General features: G+C 46.9%; 1 protein-coding gene across 2 annotated transcripts; it reads left to right on the forward strand.

The window, feature by feature from the left end:
• Positions 1 to 1,580: 1,580 nt before the first annotated feature.
• Positions 1,581 to 18,019, forward strand: UBE3B (ubiquitin protein ligase E3B; the record flags this gene model as incomplete). 2 transcript variants are annotated; one of them, XM_079544069.1, is made up of 26 exons in its annotated part: positions 1,581 to 1,741; positions 1,826 to 1,946; positions 2,469 to 2,528; positions 2,854 to 2,958; positions 3,054 to 3,150; positions 3,465 to 3,550; positions 4,277 to 4,359; positions 5,336 to 5,441; positions 6,067 to 6,187; positions 6,846 to 7,023; positions 7,472 to 7,641; positions 8,337 to 8,504; positions 9,160 to 9,331; positions 10,063 to 10,181; positions 10,646 to 10,760; positions 11,177 to 11,276; positions 11,598 to 11,717; positions 12,069 to 12,245; positions 12,326 to 12,436; positions 12,550 to 12,687; positions 13,099 to 13,164; positions 14,811 to 14,869; positions 16,204 to 16,386; positions 16,791 to 16,917; positions 17,294 to 17,386; positions 17,828 to 18,019. In XM_079544069.1, the coding sequence occupies 26 exons, from the start codon at positions 1,581 to 1,583 to the stop codon at positions 18,017 to 18,019; spliced, it is 3,228 nt and encodes a 1,075-aa protein (XP_079400195.1). The 2 variants fall into 2 exon arrangements, with proteins under 2 accessions (XP_079400195.1, XP_079400196.1); XM_079544070.1 differs by having other exon boundaries at positions 16,806 to 16,917.
• Between the last annotated feature and the right edge of the window lie 5,848 nt (positions 18,020 to 23,867).

The raw sequence follows: 23,867 nt of genomic DNA on the forward strand, positions 1-23,867 counted from the left end.
TAACGAGGCCTCACGTCGTGCCAGGAAAAAGCCGACATTACATCAAACTCTGTCTCCGCGTTGCAGTGCGCTGTCACACGAAGCCTGCAGCTGCCTCAGGCGGACGGCTCCGGGCCCGACACCCTTCAGCTGGCTGATTACCGCGCTAATTGATTTCAGCCCGCTGCTATAAAAAGCAGAGCAATCCGACAGCGCCCGCACCGCCAGAAGCCGCGACAGGCGCTGGGGCCGCTGTGGCTCCTCTCACAGAGCACTTTAATGTCCCGGCCCCACGGCTCTGAGCCGCCCCCGCCGCGCCAAAGCTATTCCCGGGGGCTCGGCCTCATCCCCACCTCCTAGGAACCAGAGCGGAGCCCCCAGGTCCTCCCGCTGCCTCCCAGCCCCGCCGCCTTCTCCTCACCATGAAGGGCGCGACGCAGCCCCACGGAGCGAACGTGCGGACCGCCGGGCGGGGAACTTCCGCCCTGCTCCGCCCACTTCCGGTCCGACGCCCGTCTGCTTCCGGTGGAGCGCTGGTGCGCTTCCTAAAGCGTTCCGATGCACCCTCTCAGCTCTATCAGGCGGGGCCGGGCCGCGAGAGGAGAGGAGGCCGGAGAGCGGCACGGCCCCAGCGGGCGGCGCGGCGGGGAACGGAGCGGGTTAGGCTCGCTGAACCGCGGCACAACCGGAGCGGTGCGTGGGAAGGAGGGAGGGAGCGAGCGGAACAGTAAAGGAGCGGTGCAGGTTGCCGGCCGGAGCCGCGGCACGGACGGGGCTGCCGGGCTCGGCCTAACGGGCTGCCCGGGGCCCCGCTCGGCAGCGGCGGGCTCCGAGTCTCGAGAGGTCGCTCCGGGCTGCGTGAGGCCGTTCCGTGCTCTGGGTTGGCCCGGGGCTCCGGCTGCCGCTGTCCGCGGGGCCGCATCGCCTCCGCCGCGTTCTTGAGGGTGTGCGGGGGGAGGTGAGTGGGGCAAATCGCCCGTCAGCCGCCCTCAGCGCGGGCTGGAGCCGCTGGGCGGGCTCGTGCCTGCGGGCAATGGGTGCCACGCGCTTGGCTTCCCTCAGATGAGCTCAGGTTCGGGTGCTGGCAGGGGTGGTGGTGGTTCTGTCCGTTTTGTCTGGCTCGGCAGCAAGAAGTTGCCTTCCGAGGTTTCTTCATCCCTTTTATAGTGATCTGTAGGTCTGTTCTTAGTTACGTTAACTTTCTTGTTTACAGAGAATGCATCAGGCTGGAAAGGAGAGCTGGAGCGAGAGGAGCAGATCACAATGACTACAGAGCACTGATTGGTGTTCACTTGTTTACTTAGCTTTTAAAATCTGCATGCCTGCATTAGGGTGCAGAGTTCACTCAGATGATGTCCATGTAGATATCCGTGCTTTCCTATTGCAGACTCATTGCCAGGTAACTTGGCCTTTGCAAAGGCTGCATTTTGCCTCATTGGTTCTGTGCTGTTGAATACCCTCCCTCCCCCATTTAAATGTCAGATGCATGCAGTCCTAACATCTGAATCGCCTTTGTGTGTTTTCTTCTCTTTGCTTCTCCTTCCTCAGGTGCTCCCTGCAAGGATCGTTCCATTACGTTCACCTCTTGGTCAGTCATAAAGATGTTCAGTGCCAGCCAGTCCTCCAAAGCCCAGTTCCTGGACAAAGCACGGCAGGCCCGCGAGGAGCGACGTGAGCTGAAGGAGAGGGAGCGTGCTGCTGTGCAGATCCAGGCGCTGGTCAGGAGGTTCCTCTGCCGATGTCACCTGCAGAAGGAGATCAGGTGTGTGGGGTTCTGCTCTCTGTGCTTTGCTCTAATCTGGAGAGGTGGGTTTGTAACCACTGCTTGTATTCCTCTCTTTCCTAGGAGAGAAGTGGAGGATTTCTTTGGGACAGCTGAACCTGGGGCAAGTAAAAGAAGTGCTCTTTCTGTCTTCAGAATTGCTAGGAAGCTGCTGTTTGTATTTAATCATAAAGAGGACAAAGAGGTAAGGTTTCTACTCTGATATTCTTCTTTCAATAACGCTATCTAAATATATTCAACATGTTAATATATAATCTAGTGACCATGTAGGTACCTGCAATATATTTTGGCTTCAGAAATGTGATCTCTGCTCTTCTTGGAGAAGTCTGCCCATAGGACTGAAATAGAAGAACCCTTGAATTTTTCAGTAGTGGTTCTGTTCTCAGGGCACGGGTTAACAGATGATTTTCCTGCTGACCCTGCCAGCATCAGTAATTGAGCAGTGCCTTGCAATCAGTTCTCCAGGCACATCCACCGTGGCAAATCAACAGAGATCTGTCCTGACACAGGCAGATCTTCTGCATTGCTCTGGCATGATGTGTAGAAGAGCTTTCAGGGAATGAGGCATCAGTACTGTCAGTGGGGAATGCGTGTATGACATTTGTTTTGATATGCAGCTCCCTCTGCTGAGCTGTTCCTAGTGCTTTTCCAGAACAGCCCTTACTGTAGTTAGAGCTAATGTTACCTCTTTTCTTTTGTTTTGCAGAGATTTGAAAAGCTGTGCCGTTGTATTCTTAATAGCATGGATGTTGAGAATGAACCAAAGGTCAGCAGGATTTTGGGTGGGAGGAGAGGGGAGCTGTGTGTGGAGATTTAGGTTGGTGGTGTTTAAATTATTTAGCTTTCAAAAGCTCCTGAGAACACCATGGTGAATGTTTGGACCGGTTCCTCCGAATTCCTCTAATGTTTTTACAGTGCCTTTCTGTGGTGGCTGGAATGCTTTGACCAAGTGTTTTCTAAGAGAATTAACTTGGCTCCACTGCTGGGTTCAGTGGGGCCCTGAGGAGATCATTTGTTACAAATCCTCCTGGTAATGTATCTTGCCTATCAAATACTGATCACTGCTGCCTTTTGTGTCCTGCCTTCCTCAGGTGTGGTATGTGTCACTGGCACTCTCCAAGGATCTCACGCTCTTATGGATCAAACAGATCAAAGATATTCTGTGGTTTTGCTGTGAATTTCTCAAGCAGCTTAAGGTAATTCATATTTTGTTTCGTTTGCCTGCGTCTAACAAAGCTGTAGTTTAGCACAGAGCTAATTAGGTTTATTATGTCGGTGTTTGTTATTGCAGCCTGACATCTTACAAGACTCTAGACTGGTCAATTTGCACCTCACAATGCTTGTCACTTTCACAGACACTTCTACCTGGAAAATCCTTCGGGGAAAAGGTTGGTGCATCCAGTTCAGTAAAGGCACAGATCTGGGGTGTCTCACACCAGTAGTATTCAGAGGATATAGGAATGCATACTTTGTGTGTTTGCAGGAATACCTAGATAAGGTAGATAAGTATAGTGAGGAAAAATGACTCTTATAGCTTAAGTGTTTTACTGAGATTTGATGTAAAATACTGCTAAAATGGTTGCCTTTCAGATAGGGGAAAGCAATTGGTGCAAGAACAGCTGATAAATCACTTTGTAGCTTGTAAGAGAATAAGCAGTGCAGCTGTGATTGCTTTAATAATGTCACTGTTTTAACCTGGAAGGTGAAACCCTGCGGCCTGCCATGAACCACATCTGTGCTAACATCATGGGACATCTAAATCAGAAGGGATTTTATTCCGTGCTGCAGGTCAGTCTCAGGCTGGTACAACTATGTCTCCTATTTACTGCAAGCAAGCCCCAGTTTTGTTCTGCAGTCCTTGTTCTGAAGAAGCTTTTATGATCTCTGTGTGATGGTGTGTAGGGGAGAGGCTGGATGTGAGCACTGCTGATTTCTGTGTGGTTGTACTTTTCTCCGGAGCAGTAAGGATACCAAAGACACAAGGAGATACACAAAAGGAGGTGTTCTTTTTGTCTCCACTGCTGAATCTAAATGCTACTTAATCATCTCATAATGAGATGTAGAGGAAGTTTATTCATAAAGAGCAAGGGCTCTTGACTGCTTTTTTTGCAAACTTTGCTGCTGACTTGCTGTATGAATTTGGTTTGCTTACTGTTCTACTGGGGAAAGGAACTGATGTCCTTTTAATTGATCTTTTAAAATGAGAATGATATTACTAAGCAGCTATGAGCCTTGCCTGTTACTTCTGAAAAGCCTGGGAGCCCTCTGAGTACAGTTCTGGAGTTCTGAGTGGAGTTCTGGAGAAGCAAGAACAGAAGACAATCTAATTTGAGTCAAGTTCCTCCGTATGCCATCATAAACCAAAAGCTCTTCTAGTTCTGCCCAACAACTGGGAATAGGTGGTTTCTAGGTCTTTGTGTGTTCTTGCTCTGCTTTGAAAGTGAACACAGTCTTTCAAGAACAGTTACAATCTTTTTCTGAATTCTGCAGGTTTTAATGTTTGTTTTATTTCAGATTTTGCTAACCAATGGCTTGGCAAGATCCAGACCATCCCTGTCCAAAGGCTCTTTAACTGCCATCTTCTCTCTTGCATTGCGGTAAGGCAGCCTGAGCTGCTTGGGGTGAGACACAGCCAAAATTCTCTTCATAGAGCTTTGGAAGTCCTGTCTCTCTCTCTCTCTCTCTCTCTCTCCATCTCTTTGTGCCTGTGAGGGTATTGTCCTGATGAAAGAGCAGCTTTGGGCAAGTAGTTCACGTTACTGTCATCATTTCTCAGGTTGAAGTGCTATTAAGTCAGCAGTAAATGTTAGTGTAAGCCTGGACTTGAGTGCAGTTCCAGAGCAGAGTATGGGATGTGTTTCTCTGTTGAAGTGTCAGAGGGGAATGGAGCTCTCTGGATGAGTGTAGTTGTGACTCTTCACAATGAACTGCTGATGCCTGTGTACCTGTTCCTCAATTTGTAGGAGCAAAGTTTGCCCCTGAAACAAGAACCAAATGCAGGTTTTTCTGGTGGTGGTTCAGTCTGTTCTCCTGAAGAAGAGCGTGCTGCAACTCTGACCTCGTCCCTGAAGAGCTCATGTCTTTTCACTTTAGCAGTCTGCAGCTTGTAACAGGCATTCTTTAAGACTTCAGTGATTCATCTGTCCCTGTTCCCTTCTATAGCTGTCACTGCTGGGTTGATGAATTTGTGATGTTCAGTGGAGAAGCAGTGGATGCTCTTAGATATGCTACTTAACTTCTGCCTAAGGAAAACATCATTTAATTACTGTCATCATGGCAGTAGGGAAATGGGAAACTTGAGAGGTATACTGCATAACATTTATAACTCTCAGGGTGGTGTGGATGTGCTGTGCAAAAAATACCTCATGCTGGGGACTGTTTGACTTACATTCTATTGTGTCATGATCAATTTTGTGAACTTGCTGGGGTAACAGAAGTAAGTGAATATTCTTTTTCCAGTTGTGTTTCTCGATGAGAGTAGAATCAGCAGCCAGCCCTGAGTGACTCAGTTAGAAAGGCTGCTTCTTACTTTGCTCCATCGAGTTTCTTGCACTGAAGTATTTTTCTCCGTAGCCCTGTTGTTGCTGCACAGTTTTCAGACAATCTGCTGAGGTCCTTTCTGATCCATGTCATGTCTGTTCCTGCTATAATGACCCACCTTGCTACTCTAACACCTGAGGTGAGTGAGATAATAGTACCAACTGTGCACTGAACGTCACACAGCAGCACTTGTTATTCTGCTTTATCAGCTTTTAAAACAATACTGGCATTTCTCTCCCTATTTCATCTGTGTTCTGGAAGTGCTTGATCCTTCCACCCTCCAGATGCTCAGGGTTTCTAAATACCACAGAAGTCAGTAACACCAGTGAGGTGTTGGACTGAACTGCCCTTAAATAAATAAAATACAAGTGAAGATCTATGTACTACACGCTTTGTATGTTTCTAATCTTCCACTTCTGTAACTGTGGGAGGGGACTAAACAGAAATCAGTCTGTTGCATGGCAGAGGTTCTGTGATGTAACTAGCAGGCTGTCCACTTAATCTGATTTCATGTTGGCTCCTCTTGGTGCAAGCCAGTTTTGTGTGAGATGGGCATTCTGTGCCCTTGCAGACAGACAACTGAATATCTGCCTTCAACTGCAATGTGTCCTATTCAACTGCAAGGCTTTAATTTCTTACTCTCCAACAGTTTTAACTTGCTGATCTAGAAAGAAAAATTAATCCAGACTACTGGTGGCAGATAAGGGGTGGTTGCTCTGTATGGTTATTGTCAGCCTCACTCAGAGTTAGATTTTGTATTTCAGCGCCTGGCAGTGGTAGAATCTCATGATCTTTTCCGCAAATTCATCATATTCCTGAGCCGGGAAGCGCAGTGTCGAGATGTCTGCGTGTGCCTGGAAGGAAGTCACACTCTTTGCTTGTTGGGTAAGCGCTTGTAAGACTTTATTTTGTGCTGTGAAGAGAGTCTTGAGCCAAATCTTCATTCTCCACAGATCAGAGCTGCCTCAAGCTCACCATTTTTATCCTTAGGTAGTTTGTAAATGATGATTGAAAATTATTTTAGAATATTGCAAGTATGATTTAACATTAAGGACATTAGGAGGCCCTTACAAATGGAGGAAGGGTCAGAGACCTGATCTTGTTTGCATGTCATCTTGTATACGTGTGAAATATTATTGTGAAGTATCATCTCCACTTTTCACCTGGATTCCAAGAAAGTCCTGTAGTGCAGCAGATCTGAATCTGATTTCCCTAAATAGATGTGCTGCTGAAATATTTAAGTATCCGTTTCAGGAACAGTTGGAACTCAAGAATCCCCGTAGCTGGAGCTTATAGTAGTTTGTAGGAGGTTTTGGTAGGATACAGATGAGAAGGCTGCAGGAGGGTGCCAAAGTGACATCCTGCCTTCATGGCTGACATGATGGAAATGGCCTCCTGCAGGGTAGCCTCTAGTCATTTCTCACAGTACTCCTCTAATGGTCTTGAAAATAGCTGTGTGTTCATTTTGTCTCTTTTGTCTGTCACCTCTGTCCTGCAGTATCTGTTCCTCTTCTAAGCCTTGCTTTACTGGTTGTTCTGCCAGGTAATCTTGTGTACTTGGGCTCCTTGAATGATAAAGTGCTTGAGGATGAGACAGCTCATTTTGTGGGAGTGCTCATTCACATGCTCTCCTACTGCCAGAAGTATGTTTCACAAAAGAAATCCAATCTGACCCACTGGCATCCTGTTCTGGGCTGGTTTTCACAGACTGTGGATTATGGGTAAGAGAGGAGGACTTGATGGTGACAGATGATTAAGCTTCTCCATGTATTTTGTTATTACTACAATGTGTTGGTTTTTTTTTTAAGCTGCAGAGCGTTTTGAGCTTTGAGATAAGCACTGTAATTCTACTCAGAATAATTTATCAGACATTTCAGGATATATCTGCACAACTTAAACTGCTCCATTCATACACAAGCTATTACATGAGGAAGTTCAATTAGTATTGTCAGACTGGTAACAGTGGCTGTGCTGGCACACTTGATTTAGGACTTAGGTATCTTTTGTTCTCTCAAATATTTTGTTCTTTTCTTTTCCTTTCCCCCCCATTGAGGACCAACTGCAGTGTGGGTGCATGCTCCATTTTGACTGCAAGCTGAATGCATCAGCATATCAGTGGTGTTTTATTCCAGCCTGCCTTCTAAGATGTCTCTCCGACTTTTCTTTTAGATTGAATGAGTCCATGCCTCTGCTGACAAAGCAACTGCAGCATCTCTGGGGAGTCCATATGATCCGCATCCTCTTCAGTGATGTGCTCAGCAAGAAATTGCTAGAGAATCAGGAAATAGCTCAGCTGCCAACACAGCCAGTTTCCCCTCAGAACAGCCTCCCTATGAAGAGTCAGTTCTGCAGGGTTGCTTTTGTGTCTACGTTTGTGTGTGTGTTTCTGTCTCCCAGTCTCACAGGAGTTGGGCTTTTCCACTTAGCTAAAAGCTTTGAGTAATTACTTGCAGCAGCTGCTGCTGCTTAGGTGGGGATGTGATCTCTGTTATTTGTAATTCCTGCTCGCAGTGCTCTGTGACCTGGGGCAAGTCTCTTACTTTGATGCTGTGAAAATATGTGCTTATTTTAGCAGTTTTTTCTCATTGTTTTGCAAGTAGCTAAAGTGCTTACTGCATTGCTTAGTGCTTCCCAAGGCAAGATGGGGGAGGCCAGCTTCCCAGGTGAAAAGCAAGGTGAAGCTGGCCTGGAGGCTTGTGTTGCATGGTGATCCTGCAGAAGAGTATTGAGAATAAGACAGCTGTAACCTAGCAATTTTCCAGCTGCTAGCCATAGCACTAGATTCTGTGGCTCATTAGTTCCTGCAGATCTGGTAAGGTTTCAGACTCAAGGGTAATGCCCCACTGAAACATTCTTCTGCATTATTAGCAGCTGTACAACACGCTGTAAGAAAAATCCCCCCAAACCTACTGTCCATTGGTGACCCAGTTTGCTAAAACCCTCCATCGCAGGGTTACAAAACTGCTAAGGATAAGGAATGGTTTGGAGTAACTCCTGTGTCCTGAGCCACTGTTTCATGTTCTTCCATCACCAGATCTTTTCAAGAGAGCTTTTCAGAAGTCTGCATCCGTGCGCAACATCCTGAAGCCTGTTGGGGGCAAGCGAGTGGACTCTGCTGAAGTGCAGAAGGTGTGCAGTATCTGTGTCCTGTACCAGACCACGCTCACAACGCTCACACAGATACGCCTGCAGATACTCACAGGTCAGGGCACATCTGTGCTTTTCAAATCATGTAACAAATGGAGGAAAAAATAGCATTTTCCTATTAAATTCTGTTGACTTGTTGTCAGTAATACAGCTACCAACAGTTTAGTGACTGGTTGGATGGAAGGCTTGTTCCATCCTGAATCGTACACCTGATCAATAATGTTCTTTATCAAGCATTAGCTCTCCAGAATACAAACTGAGGCACGTTTTCCTGTAATGAAACTTTGCTTACTCCATATCAAATTTAAAACTAAGTCAGTCTTAAGCCTCACAGTATTAATCTTTGTGGTGGAAGCATTGAATGTTTTCATACATTTTCAGGAACAAATTACCTTCCCCTTCATCCATCTGGAGATCAGGTAAATGCTCCTTTGGTCTAGTGCCTATGACAGAGGAGTGAGTCCAGAGTGGGAAAGGGTTGCAGAGATGCGAGCAGTTCGTACCTTGTTAAGAGAGTCTTTCTGCTTTCCTGGTGTCTCCTCATGCAGGTGGGCTTTGGAGCCCAGTGTGATGCCTGTGTTCCCTTCAAGTAAAGGATTACTTTGCAAAAGGGTCTATCAGCACCAAGCTCTGTTTTCCTCTTTGAGCCTGCATGAATAAGCAGGCAGGAAAAGCTTTACCGAGTGCACTTTATATTTTTTCATTGCTAGGCCTCACTTACTTGGATGATCTGTTGCCCAAATTATGGGCTTTTATCTGTGAGCTGGGACCACAGGGCGGGTTGAAGCTCTTCTTGGAATGCCTGAATAATGACACGGAAGAATCCAAGAGGCTGCTGGCCATGTTGATGCTCTTCTGCGACTGCTCCCGCCACCTTATCACGTAGGTAGCAAGCAAAGGGTGTAATGTAAAACTCTCGTGTTCCTTAGGTTTCAAGAGGAATAATTAAGGTATTGCTGTCTTTGCATAAAGATAACAAGGTAGTTAAAGCAGGAGGCTTCTTGAATGTAATCCTGAGGAAGGGTTATGTTCAGAAGGACTTTCCCCCATCAGCCTTTTGCTGCTTCAGGAGCATACAGCTGGCTGAAGGGACAGCAAAAGACTATGGAAAAAGCAGGGGGGGGAGAAATGTTCCTCCTACAGCTTATGGGCAGCAATTGCATCAATCTTGGTGTAGATATCTTTGAAGGATGGTGATACAGTGCTGCTGCAAGAAAGCTTGGCAGCTTACGTGCTTCTGTTTGCAGCTCTCTGCTGTCTTGCTCATTGGCTTGTGCAGCACAAAGAGTGGAGAAAAAGTGTGGAAAACTGCCCTTGCTGGTCAGTAGAGACTGTTTTGATGATGGAAAAAGCTCTCTTTGGGACTAGCCCACAGTTCCTTTTAACTGTGAATACTGCCTGTGCTTCTATCTCAGACCTTTCCTGCTGTCTAATGTTACAGTCAGATGTCAATCAAAATCAATAAACGAGGATTAGTTGTTTGTGCCTTCAGATTCTCATGGGTGTCAGTCATCACAGAAATAAGCTGCTGCTAGAGGATAATGTGCCTTTGTGAAACTTTCAAAAGGGAATTAAATCAACACTTGTACATTTGCATTTGTTTTCTCTGATAGGATTCTTGATGACATAGAAGTCTATGAAGAGCAGATTTCATTCAAGCTGGAAGAGCTTGTTACCATCTCATCTTTTCTGAATTCTTTTGTGTTTAAGATGATCTGGGATGGAATTGTGGGTAAGTGCTTTCAGTAGCTCAAGTTGAGGATGCTAATAGAACAATATGCAGCATTAATTTTGGAATTGGAAGCTTCTGCTCATTACTCTGCACAGAAGCATGACGTTATGTGGCTCAAGAACATATCCCAGTGTTTTGGTGTGCGGATGCTACTGTCATGCTTGGCACCAAATACAATGCACTCATCTATTACAAAAGAGAATTTGTTTACCAGGCATGATGGGCATATTGGCTTTTGTCATCTTGCTAGAGTTTCTGAAAATATGTAGTGTCAATCTGTATGTGGATATAATTTGATCAAAGAAGTCTTTTGGGAGGCACAAAAATCTTACTTTCCTCTGAATGCAGCGGAGGTTAGAAGAAATACCCTCCTGTTAGTGAGGGGGAGATGATCAACATGTTGCCTTTGGACACTGCTGTTACTTAGGGCGCCTGGCCATTGCTGCTTTCTTCCTTTTGTTCAGAGAACGCCAGGGGGGAGACGCTGGAGCTCTTTCACTCTGTGCATGGCTGGCTCATGGTCTTGTATGAGAGGGACTGCCGCAGGCGTTTTGCTCCTGAGGACCACTGGCTACGGAAGTAAGTGTCCCAGCTCACAGAAGGGATCTTGTGCAGCTGTGTGCTTGCCCCAGGGTGTCAGCTTCCCTTTGGGAGTTTGGTTTGGGATCCTTTCCTTTGCATTGGGTGCATGTCGTGTTGCACCTGAGACTGAGTCAGAAATACTTCCTGAATTGATTGCATTTAAGAATGCCCTTTCTCTGTGGCTTAAATACTCTGCTTCTCTTAGTGATTAGCTGCCACTTGTGGAAGCTGGTGCTTTGAAAAGTGGCTGAGTACCTAACAGCCTGCATACCTCTAGCCTTCCTAGATGTGTATGCCTGAGTACTTCAGTCACATTTGAAATCATTACAGGCTTCCTCTTTGTTCTACCCCCAGCTGTTTACCACACCTGGGCGCTTCCCTGGGATCTCTAAGTCTGTTCCTTTTCTTGTAAGGGACCTCAAACCCAGCGTGCTCTTCCAGGAGCTGGACAAGGACAAGAAACGAGCTCAGCTGCTCCTGCAGTACATCCCACATGTCATTCCCCACAAGAATGTGAGTGGGATGGGGGAAAGGGTGGAGGCTGAGAAGATGGTGGCCTTGGACAGAAGGGACGCGTGTCCTGGGCATTTTGTGAAGTGGAGCTTGTGAATGAAATATTAATTAAATTAAGGTCTTTATCTGCCTCCATGGGGAATGAGGAGGCAGATCTTCCTGTTTGTAGTGAGTTAGTGATGTAGCAGCATTGGGTCTACCTGGGAATGGACAACCAAGAGCCAGATCCTACCATATATTAGGAACATCTGAAAGCCCTGCTGCATTGGAGGCTGAGTAGGATCCTTGTGGATGAAGGCTTATCTTTATTTTCTTTCTAAGAGGGTGCTGCTTTTCCGAAACATGGTTACAAAGGAGAAGGAGAAGCTTGGGTTGGTTGAAACCAGCTCTGCATCACCTCATGTCACACACATCACTATCCGCCGCTCACGAATGTTGGAGGTGAGTGATGCGCCTTGCAGAAGTCAACTAACAAGGCAGTAATTTGGCCTGACAAAAGGGGGTGTGAATATGTTTATCTTCTCTCAGGGAGACCCTGTGGGACTCCCCATGCAATTCTGCCTGCCTTTTTTTTTATGAGTTGATAACACAGAAACTTGCTGGATCTTAGTTCAGTTCAGACTAAGGCTTGGAGTTTTGACTAGGAAAAATGCCAGTCTTTTTGGACACCAAAACTCAATGATAAACATGGAGATTTTTGTGGTGTATCTCTATCTCCTGTGTCTGCATGTCTGTGTGAGTGTTTCACATGTCTTCCCACACGTTTGTCCTGGGGCTTTCTGGTCTGTTTAGGATGGGTATGAACAGCTACGGCAGCTTTCCCAGAACGCCATGAAGGGAGTGATCAGAGTGAAGTTTGTGAATGATCTGGGTGTCGATGAGGCTGGTATTGATCAAGATGGTGTCTTCAAAGAGTTTCTGGAAGAGATAATAAAGAAAGTGTTTGACCCTGCACTCAACTTGTTCAAGGTACAGTGTGGGGCTGCAGATGCTGACTGTGATGCAGGCAGAAGCAGGCTGGCTCACTGTGCTGTTATCTCTGTGTGCAGACAACCAGTGGTGATGAGAGGCTGTATCCATCCCCAACATCCTATATTCATGAGAACTACCTGCAGCTCTTTGAGTTTGTGGGGAAGATGCTTGGAAAGGCTGTATATGAGGTAAGCCAAAAGTGCTGTGCTAGGATATGTTTGTCGTTAGCACAGTGCTAAACCAAAGACATCACGCATAGTAAGCACGCAGTGTGACCTCTGCATGTATTTATTGTCTGCAGGGAATAGTTGTGGATGTACCATTTGCTTCCTTCTTCTTGAGTCAGCTCCTTGGGCACCACCACAGTGTCTTCTACAGCTCTGTAGATGAACTTCCCTCCTTGGACTCTGAGTTCTATAAAAATCTCACTTCAATTAAGGTTTGAGCATTACTACTTCTGCTGTTCAACTCCCTTATCACTGGCTGCTGCTAGACTTGCAAATGCCTTTAGGATATTTGAAAAACATCCCAAAAGTAATAGAGCAGTGGAGATACTTGCTGGTTCTGAAGCAATATAACATGCAGCTGTCCTGTTTTTTTTTTTTTACCAAGGCAAGCAGGGATAAAAAGGAGTCTGAAGGTGTAAACTAGGAATTATTGATCTCCATTTCCAGAGGTTTAGCCTCAGCTCTTGTACAGTCTCTCCGTAACTTTGAGCAAGTCATGTATGCATTATGCTTTTGTGCCTCGTGCCTTCTGGGGTTCACTTAATGAGAGAGTGATACAGAAATGAAGAGCAGCTGTTCCTGCTGCTTAACACCAACTCCTTTGCCTTTTTCTGTTCCCGTAGCGTTACGATGGTGATATCAGTGACTTGGGCTTAACGCTGTCCTACGACGAAGATGTGATGGGTCAGGTAGGCTTTTAGTCAATGACTTTTGGACCTTATCTCAGCTCCTGTGCCAGCTGTTGATGAGCAGAGTTCTGGGTACTGATATTCTGAGTTCAGGGTCCTGGCTCAGGCAGTCCCTCTTTTAGATGCTAGTTGCTCCCTGTGGGACCATCTCCCTCGCTTCTGGCTGCTGTTACCAGGAAGAGCTTCTGAAGCGTTGAAAGCAATCCTGAGGACTGATCACTGCCCACTGCTGTTGAAAAGCTTCTGATGATGGAATTGGCAGATTGTGAATACGAGCAGTTAGCAGCAGAACTAGGTTTGACTCCTGAGCAGAAGTATCCTATCTTTTCTCAGTGTCCATAGGGTAGAGAGACTCACCTGCAGACTGTGTGGCCAGCAGAAGGCATCCATTCTCTCTAATGAGCTTTCTGCCCAAACTTGTGCTTCACTGAGTGCTTTTCACTCTGTGATTCTGGATGTGTAATATGGATGCTTTATTTGGCCTCATCTAACCAAGGATTTTGAGGAGATTGACTGATAAATGGCCTTGTTTGACTGCAGGTAGGACACAGCTCTGCTCTTCCTTTCACAAAAAAAATGGCTGTGCTCAAAGATTGGCTCCAATTCAGAGCTTGTCTGAACTCAGCTGTAGGATTCATTCAGTATTTATGTGTGGGCAGAGAATAGCTTTTTTTATTGAAAAAGTTTGCCCTCTGGCCCTTAATTTTTTCTAGTGCAAAGATTTTTACTTTTTAGTTGAAAAACATTTTGTGTTTTTCCTATACAACTGGTTTTCTTTTCTCTTAAAAAGAATCTGTGTGAGTAGCAAGGAAATCTTAATGTAACAGTTTCTGTGATGGAAACTTGAAGTTTGACAGTAAGGCACTTGGCCTTGAAAAGAAAAGTCTGTAGACCTCCATGTGAAGGTTTGATATGTGGTTGCACGTGTGCACTGGATTCTGTGAAGTTCTTCTCAGCCACTGGTGCTGTAGTGATGCTGTGGGTTCATAGCTGGAAGACACGGGTAGATAAGAATAAGTTGCCTTTGCTGTCTGCGAATTCAATGAGAAGAGCACTACTAGAGCTAAGGTAGCTCAGAGAGCAGTAAGTCATGGAGTGCCAGTCAGGGGCATTTGAGCACCAGGCAGGATGGAGGTCCTTCCTTGCTATCTCCCTTTCCAAGTGTGCTCTGCTCCATGTTGTGAGTGCCCATCTGGAAGGACAGTGAACTCCAGGGAGCTCTGTCACTCAACAGCCCCAGGTAAGACCTGTGGAGCAGATAGCTCTGGGTTGGGCTGTTAGACCAAGCTTTGCGAAGGCTCTGAGGCTGTCCAGTGTCTGGACTGTGGGATTGTGACAGCCCCCCAGGGCTCTCTGAATTGATTTGCCTGTGGTTCAGCAGTGATGGAGCAGAGGAGATGAGGCCTTCCTCAGAGATGTGCTGGCGCTGCTGGTGGGAGAGCTGGGGAGTTCCCTACTGTTCAGTTGCTATGTTAACAGTTAAGTGAAACTGGTTTGAGGCAGAAGTGGGATTATTACTTAAATTTTAAATCCTACTGTTTTATTGTAAAAATAAATGTTTTATGGGGAGGCAACAGCTTAGCGTGACATTTCTTTCCATTGTGGTTCCAGGCAGTAATTAGCAATACAATCATTTCTTCCCTCAGCTTGTTTGCCATGAACTTGTTCCTGGAGGGAAGACCATTCCCGTTACCAATGAAAATAAGTAAGTACAGCAATTAGATTTTTAAGGTCACCACTGCAAAATACTTTATTCTAGTTCCTTGGGCTTGCATCTGGAATGAATTGAGATAGATTAGAGTAGAAGGAGCCCATAAATATCTTAATAGAATTTACTGGTTACAGTTCATCGGCAGAAATTGTATTAAATTCGATTTGCAAAATAGAAATTGACAATTTACTTCTTGCAACAGTGTTTCTGAGGTCAAAGGCACACGGTCTGTGAGATTCTGCAGGATTTAATGATGGTGATAGATGCAGACAGATGGATTCAAAGCAATTCAGGCACACAGTCGTGAACACAGAGGGCACAGATGCTCAAAGACACCTTGGAGCAGACAGATCTTCTCAAAATGATAACATGTGGCAGTTGTATAAAGCACTGTTCTTCAGAAGAGACAGTGGTGAATTCAAATGCAGTCGACAGTCGTACTTTAGACACAGGAAATCAGAGGAGACACGGAGCCCTGTAGCTATTTTCACAGATAACCAGCTTTTAGATAGTTATCATAAATGTCAACTCCAGAGCCTGAAAACCAAACCCACCTTTCTGTTCCCTTCATGTTTTTTTTTTTTTTCTTAGCTATACCCTTCAGTGATCATAAATGCAAGGTAAAATACCTGGTATGCAGGTGTGTGTTAGAGCTGGTAATCTGGGGTTTGTTCACTTTAATGGTAAATGAAAGCTGGATCCTACCTGAAGATTCATCGTTGTTAGTGTGCTTTGCAATTGGATGTGCCCACTGTTTTTCCCTCTTGAGCTCTTACTGAGGAGTTTACATCTGAAAGGATCTTTCTGTGGCTTGTCAGGAGTCAGCTCCGGGAGGAAGTTGAAAGTCCTGTATGATGCTGTGCTCTCTTACAGCAGAAACTTTGAAGCTTTTGTGCAGATGAACGCACAAATTGGTAGCTGGGAGGGAGCACAAGTATTATAAAATGGAAGCAATCCAGGAGAAAGTTCTTTCTCTCAATGACAGTGAGGTTACCTTGCTGAAAACACAGACAACGTGAATGTGCCTTGGAGCTGATGAGCAGCAAGCTCTCTTGTTTTGGCTGGTGGTAAGCAGAGGAAGTCTGGTGCCTCCTTTTAATAAACAGCGCGCCTCTTCTTCTGCACTACTGAGCTGAAGGTAAAAAATCTCCTCAGTGTTCTTAGTGTGTTAATCCCAGTGCAGTGAGGGCTCTGCAGAGCATGATCTGTTAGTCTTAAGGTACTGAAAAAAAAGGCTTGTATTTCCATCATAGCAAAATATTTCATAGTCTGAGGTGGATCTCTCGCTGCTCTGGCTCTTTGGCTGCCACCTTCCCTCTCTCACACAGGATCAGCTACATCCATCTGATGGCTCACTTCCGGATGCACACACAGATCAAGAGTCAGACAGCAGCGCTCATCAGCGGATTCAGGTCGATCATTAAGCCTGAGTGGATTCGTATGTTCTCTGCACCAGAGCTGCAGCGACTGATCTCTGGTGACAATGCTGAGATTGACCTCGAGGACTTAAAGTAAGTGACCAACCGAGTCAGCAAATCGAGCTGTGTTACTGTGTGGTCATTTGGAGGCTTGCAGGAGACTGACCCGTTCCCAGCTAACTGTTTGTCCTAATGGGAATTACGAGCAGATGGAAGGAAATGGAATGAATACTAAGTTCCTTAAAGCTAATCTGGACAAAGTATTAATGAATGCAAAAGGTCCTTTCCTCCACTGGCATGCAGTGGCTCCCAAGAGCAGAATTTCTGTCCTTTCCTCTCCTCTGCTCAAGCACCCAGGCAGCATTTGTGGGGCTCTGTGCTGACAGCGTTTGCTACAGCAGTGAAGCCTGACTCATGGTAGCAGTACTGATCCTTCCAGCACTTGTGTGCTGGCATCTGTGACCCTGCTGCTGCAATGGGATGCAAACCTGTCACAACCTTTTTGTCCCCAGAAAACACACAGTGTACTATGGGGGCTTCCATGGGAGTCATCGGGTCATTATCTGGTTGTGGGACATCCTAGCCAATGACTTCAGCCCTGAGGAGAGAGCCATGTTTCTGAAGGTAAGTGCAGTCTCTTCAGCCCAACCTGGAATTCAGGGTAGTTGAGTCGGTGCTGTTCTCCTCCTGTTACCTGTTTTCTGCCCTAATAGAAGGAATATCAGAATGCTGAGCGCCTTAAAATCGACACCCTGCTCTCCTGGTGGGGGTGCTCTGGAAGCAGAGTTCTATAAGTGCTCTTTTGTTAACATGAATAGTGCTGCATGGATGGCAGTTCTCAAAGGCTAGAAGAGCTGAGCACAAAGCTCATCAGTATTGTATGGTGGGGTGCTCAGATGCCAGTCTAAGCAGCTGTTTGCTGTGACTGCATTAGCCACGTGTCTGTTACAGCCAGGCTGCTTTCACTGCTGCTGTCTTTCACTGTCCATCACTTTTTCAGTTTGTTACCAGCTGCTCTAGGCCTCCACTTCTGGGCTTTGCCTACCTCAAGCCTCCATTTTCCATCCGTTGTGTGGAAGTCTCTGATGACCAGGTAGGCAGCCTGCTGGCTCGTGTTTCATGCATTCCTTGTCACGCTTCTGGCAGGCCTCTTTCCCTGCCCAGCCTCCTCATCTCTGTCCAACCAGGAAACTAAACTATAACGATGTGTATTCTACAAATGAAGGTGAAAACGGCCTTCCACTAACAGAATGCATATGGCTGTACCTCCCTCCTTCCCAACTCAGCAGCAGCTGGGCTCTTCATGCATATTTGCAAAGTTGTGCTTTCTCCTCACACATGACCTCCTCGTGCTTCTGATCCTGTTCCACGGTGCCCCCTGCTTGTGTAATGGCACTTGGAGTTAAAAGCAGCTCATTGCTAGCAGCTGTGGGGGACAGGGTTTTAGGATCTGATTCTCCCTATTCCCAGCTCTGTTAGCACCTCCTTGCTTTTTATATATGCAAAATGAGCTCAGCATTTCTGCCCTGTTCAGGACACCGGTGACACGCTGGGCAGTGTGCTGCGGGGCTTCTTCACCATCCGCAAGAAAGAGCCAGGCGGGCGTCTCCCAACCTCCTCCACGTGTTTCAACCTCCTCAAGCTTCCCAACTACAGCAAGAAGAGCATTCTGCGGGAGAAGCTGCGCTACGCCATCAGCATGAACACTGGCTTCGAGTTATCCTAGTTGCCGTGACCTGGACTCCACAACAGGGGCTCTGAGGGCTGCTGACTGCTGCTGGAGGTGGAGGCCTTCGCACACAGAGCGCATCGGCTCCGTGGGAGCTGACTGCTCACTCGAGGGCTGGAGAGATGCAGCTGATCGTAGAGGTTTACAGGGAAGAGCTTCTGGGCTAGACAGGGCTGGCTCTTTTTGGGCACTCCTCCAGGATGAAGGAGGCGATGGGCCTGATCCAATACTCTTCACTTGACACCCACGTAAATCATCTTTAAAAGCAAACCCCGGGGGAGCATAAAAGGAACACTTAAAAGTGCCAGTCAGATTAGTGACCGTCATACCCTCAGCAGGCGGCTGCCTCTGCAGGAATATTTCTTTTTCCTTTCCCAGGAGATGGTCTGGTTTCTTACTGGGGTGGAAGCCGATCAGTGAAAAGCTGCACAAAGGCAGAAATGGGACCGAGCCCACAAGGAGACAAGCACAAAGCTGCAGTGCTGGACGTGCTGCAAACAGGCACTCGTTACTCAGGTCAGGTAATGCGTGAGGGCTTTCTGATGCCCTTACTCCATGTAAGGCCCTTGCATTTGTCTCAGAGAATGAACCACTAGCCCAGACTCGAGAAGCAGCAGGTTAAATGCAAGCAGATGGACCCTGCCATTCTCAGGAAGGCTTTGGAGCACTGTAGGTAAAGAGCTCAAGCAGCAGGCATGGAGGTCAGGGTGCTGAGCCAGCTGTGCCTCTGCCAAGCTCTTGCTAGAGCTGTGATTTGGACAAAAGGGGTTGTTGGAATTTGTTTGGGAGCAGAAAAGGTTTAATTTTATTTAGCTGGAAGCTGGCACGTGGCTTGGGTAGCCCTTGCTCCCCAGCAGAGTTGCAGTGGGACGGGTGCCCCCTGTGCTTTCTAGAAGGGGAATGTGTCAGGCTGCCCAAAGCCCTCTGAAAACCTCTGCTGGCAAAGCTTCACTACTTGGATGGAAGTTTCACTTTGTCTGCAGTCTCTTTTGTTAGGGAGATACGTTGTTGTGAACCCAGACTTGGCCTCTGTGTAACAGCCACATTTGCTTTGTTGCCAAAGTCTTTGTTTTAGTTGCTTTGCCTCTTTCTGGCCTTATTTTTACAAGCTGATGTTTGCCTGTAACAGGCAGCTTTTTCAGGTTTTGTTTGTGAAAGAAAGGGTATGAGTGGGGGTGTGTGTGAGTGAGTGTGTGTGTGTGTGTTGGGAAGGCATGGAGCCTTTCTGGAGTTTCTACTGATATGCAGAGCCTCATCTGTCATGTCTCTGCAGCTTCACCTTCCTCTCCTCCGGTGTGCTCAGCAAAACACAGAGAGAGGTTCCTGGGCTCTCTGGAAGGTCCTCTTAACCACCCTAACCACTGTGTGCTGCATGTCAGACCAGAAAATAATGGCAACATTCAACCCAGAGTACAGAAATGCCCTTTGCTTTATCTTTCTCTGTTCTATATGGCATTAACTGATTTTCAGAGAAAATGGAAAATGGAGGTGCCTGGAAATGCATCTGGAAAGCAGCGTTGAGTCCTTTTTCTTAATCATCTCAGTAATAGAAAGCAGCACTGATTGGAAATGTTAGCGAGGACACAAATGTCTGCATTCCGAGAATTCAAGATGCTGGACTAAGTCCAAAGAAGATAAAGATGATGGTAAAAATTGTTTGGGGTTGTTCTTACGTTGTTTCTGTTTCTTTCCTTAAAGGGCATTTCAGCGTTAGGCTGTTAACTGTGTGGCTGAGAGGCTTAGGCTCCGAGTTGTACCATCCCTAATTAAAGGGTAACACCAGATCCCTTTCTGTAGGATTCTCAAGGAGGGCAGTGATCGTTGTGTGAAAGGCTTTGAACACAATGAAGTAAAATCTTCGCTCCTCTTTTTTCCCTTCGTTCCTCAGGAGTACAATTCCTAGAAAAGATCCCAATGTGATCTTAGCCAGGTCCCTCCCAGCCTGGAAATATTGCACTACCAGACAGTACATCCAATTTTGTAGCTAGCAGATAAAACGTGATTGTGTAGTAAGCACCCTGGTGACCGTGTGTGCAGCAACAATATTTCTTTTGAGTAGCTGACTGCTGTACAACCGAGAGTCTTTAATACGATTTCAGCTGAGCAGAAGGCTGAGAACCATTCCCTGCCTGCATGGCTGCGTTCTGTGCAGGTGTCCTTTGTAGGACAGGGATGGCTTTGCCACGGGAGATTAATGACTATTTTTTCTATAGAAGACTTGCTGCTGTGGAGACCTTGGTACATCTCTTGTATGAGCAATGCAGGAAAGAGGAAAAAATAAACCTGGTATGACGATTGGATGGTTCTTCTTCCTTTCCTCAGGGGGTAGGGAAACCACAGGGTGTAACGTGTGGAGCGCACAGCAGAGTGGGAGCAGAGCTTTGGAGCAGCTCCTCTGCCAGCAGGCTGTGGAGTGGGCATGGAGGCTGCTGGGTGCTTGGGGATCCCTTTGTTCAGGCTGGTTCCTGGCACACGTGCTTTGAGCCAGGCTCCCTGGGCACTGCCTACGTGGCTGTGACCAGCTCTGAGCCTGGAAGGGACCTGCCAGGGTTCCTTGGAGCAGGATTTCTAGACTATGTTTGGAGAAATGCTATGCAGTCTTGCAGGGTGCTGTGACAGCCCTTAAGGGGGGTTTGTTGTCCTCAGTGTAAGCAGGTGCTTGTGGGGCCCTTCATATCACACAGAGCCACGTGGCTGCTGGTCCTGCTTCCCCGCAGTGCTTGGGGCAGCCCCGTGGGCTCTGGGGCTCAGCTGGGGCGAGGGCTCGGTGGGAGCATGGCCCAGGGCTCCCAGTCAGTGTGCAAGCACCATTGTTTTGACACTGAGGCATATGGCACCATCAGAAACGGCAAAAAGAAATCTCACAGCAGATGCTGTGAAGGCAGAAAGCTGGCAACAGCCAGGCAGGCCTGCAAAATGCCTGCTTCTATGGCACCGAAAAGTGAGCATGAGCTTGTGGGGCTGGTTCTGTGCACAGTGAGGTGTTGGGACTGTGCACATGGGGTATGGAGCAGAGCTGGATTGCCTGACCTGGAGTAGTGCTGGGGTCCCCCTCTCAAGCAGGGGCATATTTTGGGAGCAGACAGCTTTTCTTGCTGCTTCTTGCATCCCAAGTCCATGAGTTGCACTGCAGCCTGGTCGTTCCTCCATCTGATAGTACTGTGCTCTGGGCAGGGTCTGGCTGTGTGTTCAGGTGGATGGGCTGTATTGGCTCCCTGCAGCACTGAGCAGCATGAGATGAAGCATTTCTAGAGCTTAGTTCTGACTCATTCCAGATGACTTTTCAGGAGCAGAGGACTTGACCCAATGGCAGAGGTGTCCCTTTTACATCTCCAGCTTGACAGAAGCGGTGCAGTGTGGCTGTGTACACCCCAAGACCTCCCCCCGTGGATGCAGCCCCAGTGCATCCCTCGGTGGGGGCACACGCATGCACCAGCCCTTCCTTCTCCTTCTCTGTGTTAGCAGAGGGAATGCTGCCTTGTATAAATTTACATACAACTTGGCAAAATGTATGTTTGTGTCATTTCTGCAAGAGCAGCAGCCGGCTCTGCTGCTTGCACATTGTGGTGGTAATAGAGGTGTTTGAGTTATAGTGAAACTTATTTCATTTTACAGCTCCTACAGCGTTAACAGATGTACAGGCGTCTGATCCAATCATGCAGCAAGAGATTTTGGGGCCAGTTCTTCCAGTTTTGACAGTATGTAAGCTAGGAGCAGCCATACATTTTACAAACAAGAATAAACGACCCTTAGCAACATATGTCTCTGCTGGCAGTTCCAACGTACTCATAAATAAGGAACCCTGCTAGGCAGGAATGTGTCTGGGCTCTGCAGACGGTCAGCACGGACACAGCATCTGCCTTTCTCCCACTATATTAATGAGGTGCAGGCACTGGAATCCCTAGGTTGCATGGCCACGTTTGCTGGGTGGGATTGAAGGACTTTGAAAAAGCAAGCCCAGCACTAACACTTTACTAGTTTTAAAGCCTGTATTTAATTGCAATATTCTTTGCTCACCTGTGCCTTCTCGTGCTAGGCTCTGAGGCATTCCTGCCTGCTGTCCTGAGTGCTATCAGCTTCCAGCTGGGCCACACTAGAAGCTGGTGCAAAAGCTCCTGTATGCAGCATAACAGCCAGCAGCCCCTTTGATACAGGCAGGTGCTGTACAACCTGGTGCTGAAGCACTGGGCAAACACTGCAGGCTGAAAACTCACCAAAAGCAAAGTGTGGTCTCAGTGGAGCTCAGCTTTGCTGAGCTGTAGCTGCCCATGTGGCTGGGATTGCTCTCAGCCTGAGTTCTCCCAGTTTCTGAATTTGAGCCCTGTGCCTGCTTATCTGGAGAACAGAGGCACCCCACACACCAGCATCCCTCAGCTTCAGCCGTGCAGAAACAATTGCACAGACCTGTTAGGGTACAAAGAGAGAGCTGGAAGCTGGGTGAACCCTAATAAATTTAATCTCTACAGCGTCTAAGAGTGTGGTAGCTAAATTTATTCCTCCTTGCACTCAAAACAGTGCTAGCTTTGGTCCCAAAACAGTAGTGAGATTTCTTCCCCCCAGTTGGAAAAAAAAAAAAAAAAAGAAAATACTATAAATCCATCCTGGAGCTGATTTATATAGCATTCATGAAGAATTTATATTGCAAAGAATTTTATTCAATTAAACTTGAAAAGCCTGGAGATTCTTAAGGTTCAGTAGTGATCACCGAGACAGAGCTATCATAAAACTGGATGGACTGTCTGGAGCAGGCATTGAGAAAATGTCTGATGTGACATTGCAGCTGACGGTACAGTCCAAATCAAGAGCATTTGTCATTGGGATGTGTTACAGGCTAAGGTTTGGAAAATTACTCTGTGAAAAATGTGCATTAACAATAGCCATGAAATATGTGTTTCAAAAGAAAAAAGGTGAATAATGAGACGGCGGTGTCTGTTAGTGCTGGGTGTTCTTCACACTGACCCCCTTCTGATTAAGAGGTTAACACAAAAGCCAGAGTCTCTTCTGGGGAGCAACTTCAAAGTTGTTCCTACTTAAAATAATGGAACAGTGGAAACTGTGTGACTTCAAAGCTCCTACCACCAAGAGTGCCAGCCTTACAGCAGGACAAGCACCCTTAACCCGTGCAATCACCTCGCAGCCCCCTGCCCTGTGATGCTCTTCCTTACAAGCAGAAGACTGAAACCACCGTGGCTCACACACATCCTTCCAGATTACCAAGCTGTGAGAGACTTGGACTTCAACTGTAATGCCTGGCTATTCTGTATACAGGGTGAGTAGCAGGGTGTTAATGCATTCACTTGGCTGTAACACACTTGTTTACACACTGAGTATGTTTTTTGGCAGTCCAATCCATCAGGAAGCTGAAAAAGCTTCCAAAAGAGCCTAACATTCCTGAATTTTAGTTTGCTCTGTATCATGTAAATTGATACCATTACATCTGCCAAAAAGGGCAAGTGAAGAAACAATGCAACAAAGCGTGCAGCTGTTCTGCGAGATGAAGCCTTCAGCTGACCTTGATGAGCTCCAACAGAGGATGTCTTCTGTGTTGGAAATACTACTGTGATGTTTGCAGCCAGCATCTCTAAGCTTTAGGACACCTTCCAATGCCCTCTGCTGAATGCTCCATGGGAGTGAAACTCCTCAGAACATTCATAGGTCTGAGATATGAACACCTGTAGCTACTGGCCTCTTGCTTTCACTTCACTGCATCAGCTGAAGCTCCAGGCCCCTCATCACAACCCCAGGCTGGTCTCAAGGGGTCTCTGTGTGCTGGGAGGGGCAGCCCTGCAGGGACTCAACCCCAGCTAACTAAGCAGATCTTGCCTGCACACGACCTGTAGGATTT

This window comes from Tetrao urogallus (assembly GCF_951394365.1).
Source record: "Tetrao urogallus genome assembly, chromosome: 17".
Taxonomy (NCBI): domain Eukaryota; kingdom Metazoa; phylum Chordata; class Aves; order Galliformes; family Phasianidae; genus Tetrao; species Tetrao urogallus.